General features: G+C 52.6%; 2 protein-coding genes across 2 annotated transcripts in view; one reads left to right on the top strand and one right to left on the bottom strand.

The window, feature by feature from the left end:
* Positions 1-2,569, bottom strand: part of E4F1 (E4F transcription factor 1) — a 19,252-nt gene extending 16,683 nt beyond the window's left edge. The window contains exon 1 of the mRNA XM_015429020.1: positions 2,419-2,569. Coding sequence (XP_015284506.1) covers positions 2,419-2,569 — 151 coding nt within the window. The remainder of the gene's footprint in view (positions 1-2,418) is intronic.
* Positions 2,570-2,705: 136 nt separating this feature from the next.
* Positions 2,706-3,831, top strand: PGP (phosphoglycolate phosphatase). The gene is made up of 2 exons (XM_015429019.1): positions 2,706-2,718; positions 3,449-3,831. Exons 1-2 carry the CDS (start codon positions 2,706-2,708, stop codon positions 3,772-3,774), a joined length of 339 nt encoding a protein of 112 aa, XP_015284505.1. The 3' UTR covers positions 3,775-3,831.
* Positions 3,832-7,854: the final 4,023 nt, after the last annotated feature.

Raw genomic sequence — 7,854 nt, 5'->3', positions numbered from 1 at the left:
ATTCCTGCCGGTGGAGGTGAGGGAGTACTTGAGACCTTCGCTTTTTGAAGATGTAACTTTTCTACAAGTCATCCTCCTTCCCCTCCTCCTTCGCTTTCCTCAGGGGAAGGTGGCCTTGGACACATTCCCGTGCCATCTTGGACTCTAGATTACCAGGGCATATGTTTCTCCTGGTTGGTGTGGTGATGTTAGGCGGAGTGAGTGTGTGACGTACGCCGGGGGGGTGGATGGGACCTGCTTGAATTTCCTATAACAAGTTTGTCCCCGCTGAAAGTCTTTAGTTCTAACACGGTGACTTTCTGGATCTCGCATATACTCTAATAAACGTATCAGTGCCAAAGCGAGAGTTACTGAGCGTAACTGGACCTTTCCTGCTTCCCCATCAAGTGTTTAAGACAAAGGGGATTACTGGAGGTTTGGGACTTCAGCTGAGTATACAATGCCCTAGAACAGGGGTCTCCAACCTGGTGCCCGTGGGCACCTTTCCCTGCCCCCTGCTGGGCATTTTAAAGAAGACGTGAATGCTTGGAGGTTTGGGGAGGGGCTTCAGCCAGGTGCAATGCCCTAGAACAGGGACACTCCCAACAGGACTGTGGACACCTCCCCCCCTCATGGGGCTTTTGCTTGGCAGAGCTTCCAATTGGCTGTTTTTTAAATTTATTTTACTGTTTCGATTTATACACCCTGCCTTCCCCACAAAGTGGGGCTCAGAGTGGTAAACAGCAGTAAAAAATCCAAGAGGTAATAGATACAGTTAAAACAGTATAAAATACAGAGTATTAAAAGCAAACAGTTTGCGACTGATAGCAGTGGATCCAGCATTAATCCCCCAAAATACCAGGAAAGGACTGTCAGGAAACCTCAGCCCTGCAGAACCTAGGGCCTAAACGTTGCCCTAATGTATTGGAGAGGTACTCTAAGAGGTATATGTGATCTTGCTCCCTGACACTATGTGGTCAGCAGTGGATCCAGCATTAATCCCCCAAAATATACTTAACCAGGAAAGGACTGTCAGGAAACCTCAACCCTGCAGAACCTAAGACCTAAACATTGCCCTAATGTGTTGGAGAGGTACTCTAAGGGGTATACCTGATCTTGTTCCTTGACACTATGTGGTCATCTCCACCTCCAGCAGCATCCGTTGTATGATTGTGCCCACTCTCCTGTGTCAGAGTTCCCAAGGGGCCCAGAGGCTCAAGAGGTTTGGGGACCGCTGCCCGAGAGTCACTTCTCCAAAGCAGTCGTCCCCAATGCTCCCTCTAAGCGGTGGAGTCTTGTGAGCAAAAATTCTACTTTGCAAGCGACTGGCATTAAAGTCGTGAGCGAGCGATTTGGCTACTGCCTAAATTAGCTTGCTCTGGAGCCGTTCTTCCTGAGTTAAGACGAGAATCCGAGCTGGAGGCTCAAAAAACTGTGAGCTAGCTCACACTAACTCAGCTTAGGGGGAACGCTGGTCATCACCACTGTGGAACTGGCTGCTGTCAGCTGGAGAGCAGCCGTGGTTCTGGGAGATATCCTGGCTCCACATGGAGGTTGGTAACACGAGTGGAGGAAGGACCTTCTGCTGGGAGAGAGCTCTTGCAGTGAGCCAGGGGGATGTGTGTGGCCCCCTTTCCCTTTCCTGTTTTCTGTTTGCAAGGAAAATGAGCAGGACAGCCGAGCTTGGAATAGAGCCCTTCCAGACTTCCTCACGTCACAGGAGTCAACTTGGTTTCTCAGCTGCTGACTGGCTAACAGGGCTCCAACTTCTGGAATTACTTGCAGGGAGGTTCCAGAGCTGGACTCCCAGCGCCTGCCGTCTGGAGGAGTGCAGCCTGCGTTCTCTGGGCTGTTTGGTGTAGTGGTTTAGTGCGCGGACTCTAATCTGGGAGAACCAGGTTTGATTCCCCACTCCTCCACTTGCACTTGGCTGGATGACCTTGGGCAAGCCATAACTCTGGCACAGCTGTTCTTGAAAAAAAGAGCAGTTTCTCTCAGAGCTCTCCCAGCCCCACCTACCTCACAGGGGGTCTGTTGTGGGGAGGGGAAGTGAAAGGAGTTTGTGAGCCGCTCTGAGACACCTTTGGGTAGTGAAGGGCCGGGGATAAATCCAATCTCTTCTTCTTCTGTCAGAGCTGTTCTTGAAAAAAAGAGCAGTTTCTCTCAGAGCTCTCCCAGCCCCACCTACCTCACAGGGGGTCTGTTGTGGGGAGGGGAAGGGAAAGGAGATTGTAAGCCGCTCTGAGACTCCTTCTGGTAGTGACGGGCGGGTTATAAATCCCATCTCCTCTTCTGTGTAAATGGGCCTGGCAGCGGCTGCCCCAATTTACTGGCATTTTTTTGTTGTTGCTCGCAAAGGCCCTCCCTCCGTCGGTCAGGGTCAAGAGCCAGGAAGGCCACATTGTAAGTAGCCAGTGGCCCGTGGTGAGCCAGGATCACCTCTGGGCAAGGAAATGACCAAAGGCTGAGGAGGAGGAGGGCCCAGCAGGGGCTTGTGGGGGCCAGGAAAAACACCTGCAGCTCGGTGCGGGATTTTGCAGTACGCCCAGGAGGTCAGGGTGGCTCGGGAAGCGTGGCCCCGGAGGTGCATTCTGAGGAGCAGGCCCTGTAGTTGTCATGTGACCTGGCAAAGTGGCCGGGGACAGGCACGTGGGTGCACAGTGGCTGTCCTTCCCTGTAAGTTGTCTGCGCCAGGAGCAGCCTTGCTTAAATGTCCCCGTTCTCCCATGCCTGTTTCAGGTTGTCGGGAGGTCCCCTTCTCTGCCCCATCTTTTCTCGTGGCTCCTGACCGGGAAGCCTGTCTAGGGATGCTCGTGGTTGCTGCGGGAAGGTGATGAGAAGCAGGGGAGCCTGCGGCACCACCTGAGCGCAGGGATCAGCATTTTTTTCAGCAGTCCCGGGCCGGCCCGGTGCTAGTGGCAGTGTGCACTGAAGGGCTGAAATGAGAGCCGGTTTGGTGCGGTGGTTAAGTGCGTGGACTCTAATCTGGGAGAACCGGGTCTGATTCCCCACTCCTCCACTCGCAGCTGCTGGTGCGACCTTGGGCGAGCCCTGGTTCTGGCACAGCTCTCTCAAGGACAGTTCCGGAAAGAGCTCTCTCAGCCCCACCTACCTCACAGGCAGTGTTCCCTCTAAGCTGAGTCAGTGTGAGCCAGCTCACAGTTTCTTAGCCTCCAACTCACACATTTTTGTCTCAGCTCAGGAAGGATGGCACCAGAGTAAACTAATGTATGCAGCAACCAAGTCACCTGCTCACAACTTTAACACCGGTAGCTCACAAAGTAGAATTATTGCTCACAGGACTCCACAGCTTAGAGGGAGCGTTGCTCACAGGGCGTCTGTTGAGGGGAGGGGGAGGGAAAGGAGCTTGTAAGCCGCTCTGAGACTCCTTCAGGTTGTGACGGGCGGGGTGTAAATCCAATCTCTTTTTCGTCTCCTTCTTCACGAGCCTTTCTCTGTGCCCCCTCAGGAACCGGCTGCCTGGTCAAAGCGGTGGAGACGGCGGCGGAGCGGGAGGCCTTTGTCATCGGCAAGCCCAGCCAGTACATCTTTGAGTGCGTGGCCAGCGAGTTCAACATTGACCCCGCCCGCACCCTGATGGTGGGCGACCGCCTGGACACCGACATCCTCATGGGAAACAACTGCGGCCTGACCACCCTGCTCACCCTCACGGGGGTCAGCACCCTGGAGGAGGTCCAGAGCCACCTGGAGAGCAGCTGCCCTGAGCGGCGGAAGTTGGTCCCCGACTACTACGTCGAGAGCATCGCCGACCTTCTCCCTGCTCTGAAGGCTTAGAGAAAGGGAAAACGCTTCCAGCTTTTTAGACGCTATCTCCCCTCCCCCTTCACCCACCCCCACAATCTGAGGGTGATACTCTCTCCTCGGTTACTGTAATGTACGTGATTGCGGCTTGCACATGGGAGATGCTTTTAGCACCTAGCGTTCAATTCGAGTCCTCTGTTTACAGATTCCTTTTAAAAAAAATGCACTTTGGAACAAAGAGGGAAGCGCGTTTGCGTCAGTCCACTCACGGACGTCGTGAGAGTGTCAAAAGCGCGTCCGCAGTGTTAGAGCGCCAGGGTAGAGTCTTGCTCAGTTGGGCTGATTGGGGGGGTGGGGGGGGGTAATTCTCGGGCACCTTGCGGTACGGTTTCCGGTGGAAGCTGTAGCCGACTCTTTGGAAATTCAGGGAATTGAGCAGCTTGAGGGCATTCGCTCCAGAACTTGATTTTTAAGCTTAGCTTTGATGCTTACTCAGGGCCAGTTTTCGACAGGCGTGATGTCGAGGGGAAAGAAGCCACACGTGTGTGTTTGTGTGCGCGCGTGTGCGCGTCTGGTAGTTTTGTCATCTTCCCTTTTCTCCCCCACCCCCAACTGCAGTCGCTCAGTATGCAAAATACGAATAATTCTGTCTGTGTTGTGCGTTCCTCCACGTTAGACGTGTGTGTGTAGAATTAGGAAAAGAGTACAGATGTCTATTTTAAAATTAACTCTAACATATTGCACATCAGTTTTGTGGGCCGGGAGGGACTCGATCTTGAGAGGTCCTCCTGAAGTTCCTCAGTTACACACCACGACGGCACCTGCGTAATCTGCAGGACTCAACACCGTCTTCAGTGAGGGGCTGGGAACACTGGTGGACTCCAACGTTGTCACTGTGCTTAGTATCGAAACAAAACGTGCCACGCTTCCCTGCAGGTCTAGCGGAAAGTGATGAGTCCGACCTGCAAGAGAGACCTGCTGGGAACAGCGGGGCCTTTGGTTAGGATCTCTGTGGCACGACTGGGTGCAGTCGTCCCCTCCGGCCATTTTGGGAGTCTCTCCTGACGAAGCCAGTACGGCCACTTGCGTGGCGCTTCCTGTTAACATCTTCCTCGTGGGTTCGTGGGAGGACCTGGGGGAAAAAACCCCTTTGGAGCTCCGCCTCAGCACCAGTGGCCTGCTGAAGGCGGAGGGTTGAAGCCATGCCGCTTTGCGATGTATTTATTTTTGGGGGCAAATAGGGTGACTTGTGCTTCTCCAGGTGCCCAGGCAGCTTTACGCTTGTGGCGCTGACCGCCAGATTATGTAACGTCTCCAGAAACGAGAGCTGTAGATTAAGGAAGAGCGAGTCGTCCTCTCTCCTGGCAGTGGAGAGAGGGTGTGCTTTGTTTTGCCTCTCCAGCGTAGCCCAAACATCTTTGACCTTGTGACAAGTGCAGCTCACTCTTCTCGTCTGGCAGACCATCAGAACGTGTACTGACTTTGCCACCCTCCTGTACAGCAATAATCGTGTTGTCCACAGTGGGAAAGTATTCTGTATCAACACAGTACGTGTGTCAACGTTTGTACTACTTTTAACGACACCTCTTTGAAGTGTTCAAGGTGCGCAGTGATTCCCCCTCCCTTGTCATCGGTTTCCGAATAGAAAGATTTTCTCGTCGTGCTCTCTGTTAAATGTCGTTCTACACCGAGAACCTTTTATTTCTGTCCGGACTGACTTGAAAAACAGCACAACATCCATTCTCCCCCCCCCCCCCTTGGTACTTGTGCTTATGCAATTCTTTGGAGATTCAGGAATGTGTAGAGAACATGATAAATGTTGTTTAAACCCTGTCGGCTGCTGCTCAGACCTATTTGCCAGATTGCAGAACCCGTTACCTCTTTTAACTTGTTTCCGACCTTTGTTGATGAAGCTGCTGGTGGAAAACTTGTCAGTGACCCAGCGGCAGCCACTGGGAAATGAACGTTGGGGGACTTGGAGTCTAATTAAACATAAGGTCTCACCGAATCTGGCGTTTGTCATCTTTTAATTTTAAATCAAGTGCTGGTGTTCCTTTAAAATCCCATTTCTTCTGTTCCCAGTTTGGTGTAGTGGTTAAGTGCGTGGACTTTAATCTGGGAGAACTGGATTTGATTCCCCACTCCTCCATTTGCAGCTGCCTGATGACCTTGGGCAAGCCATCGTTCTGTCAGTGCTGTTCTCGAATAAGAGCAGTTTCTGTCAGAGCTCTCTCAGCCCCGCCGACCTCACAGGGTGTCTGTTGTGGGGAGGGGAAAGGGAAAGGAGATTGTAAGCTGCTCTGAGACTCCTTTGGGTAGTGAAGAACGGGGTATAAATCCAATCTCTTCTTCTCTTCTTCCCTGATAGCAGAATAATTTATTAGTGGGTTGGGTTTTTTTTAAAGGAGTGATGCTTCAACTGTGCATCATCCCCAAACCCGGGGTCTGCTTCTGAAACAAACGGCTCTCTCACTGCAGCAATTTTATTACATATCAGAAAGTGGAATCTCTTTTTGTTCTTAGTCGTTTAGAATCACGAAAGGACTTCTTGGCCGCAGGAGCAGGCCAGGCATTCCAGGGATGTTTTTGCCAGGGCAAAATCTGCCCGGCATCAGCCATGAGGTATGAAAGTCACACAGATGTGCCTGTCTGAATTCGGAAGCCGGCATGAAAGCATTCCACGCTTCTCTCCTCTCCCGGTCCTTCCCCGCTGTCTGAGCCTTTGTTGCCAGTGGGTCTCAAGCAACAGGGTGGGGAAAGCGGTGTGATCTTTCGCCAGACCGAATAGCTCGGGACTGAAAGATGGCAGGTGCTTCAGAAAAACACAAGCAAAGCTGATGACAAGCCGTCCTCTTCGCTTGGCCCCAGATCTCCGGACGAGCTCCCGGTGGAAATTCTTGAGCCCTTTGGCCATCTCAGGGTGCTGGTGAGCCAGTCTGGTTTGGCCGCAGGAGTAGAAAAGAGCACTCGTCCAGGAGTGCCTTAGAGACTTAACACAATTTGTGGCAGGGTAGGAGCTTTTGGGAGTCACTGCTCACTTCTTTAGACTCGCAAAGTGCCGCAAATTTTGTTAGTCTTTAAGGAGCTAGTGGGCTCCTCTTTTCTACTGCTATGGACAGGCTAAGCCGGCTGCCCGTCTTGGTTTGGCCGTGTCTCACCCAGGTGTGCTCGAAAGGGTCCCAGTGCGTCGCTTTCCTTCCGGTGGGCCGTAATCACAGGACTTACTTGGCTGTGAAATACGGAACTGATTCCTCCTTAGCTGCATCTCACAAAAGTGACCAGTAGCTGCCTGAAGGGTAAAAGGGACCAAAACTCAGACGGAGGATTGTAACGGATTGGTTTTCATGAAAACAAGGGCCGTTCTGATGCTCTTGACCCAAGACGCAACGAGGGCGCCTGTGTGTACCATCTGTATGGTGGCTTCTCTGCCCAGTTAGGGTGCTTCCTCCACACACCCCTTTCTTGTGGCATTCCTTCTAACCACTGATGCTGATGGTAACCCACTGAAATCCCTGTTAAAACAACCTCCGCCTTCCACTACTGCGTAGAGCACAGAACTTTGATTTCTTGTGCCGTTTTGGTCCTTCGAAATGAAGCTTGGTGCTCCCTAAATTTGACGACACGGATATCATGGCTAAAAGGGGCTGCAGCGGCTCCGAGGTTAAGACGCTGAGCTGCAGACTGGAAGGCCGGTAGCTCGGCAGTTCGAGACCCGAGTGTCACGTGACGGAGTGAGCTCCCGTCTCCGGCCCCAGCTCCTGCCAACCTAGGAGTTTGAAAGCAAGAAATTGCAAGTATATAACTAGGTACCGCCTCGGTGGGAAGGTAACAGCGTTCCATGCACCTCGGCGTTTAGTCATGCCGGCCAGGTGACCACCACGGGGAAGCCTTCGGACAGCGCTGGCTCTCCGGCTTGTAAACGAAAATGAGGGCCACCCCCCTAGAGTCGGATCTGACTGGCTTTTGAGCAAGGGAAACCTTTACCTTTTTTATATCAAGGCTGGCCGCTCTGTTTGCCAGAACGGGAGTGTTCTCTCTTTACTGTCTCCTGCCTCCCCTTCCTTCAGGCCCCACACAAAGGGCAACGACGTCTACGTGTGTTTGACCAGGATT

This window comes from Gekko japonicus, unplaced genomic scaffold (assembly GCF_001447785.1).
Source record: "Gekko japonicus isolate JY-2015 unplaced genomic scaffold, Gekko_japonicus_V1.1 scaffold1395, whole genome shotgun sequence".
NCBI lineage: Eukaryota > Metazoa > Chordata > Lepidosauria > Squamata > Gekkonidae > Gekko > Gekko japonicus.
Note: the sequence above shows the minus strand (reverse complement) of the source record. Positions and strands in the feature narration are given on the sequence as shown.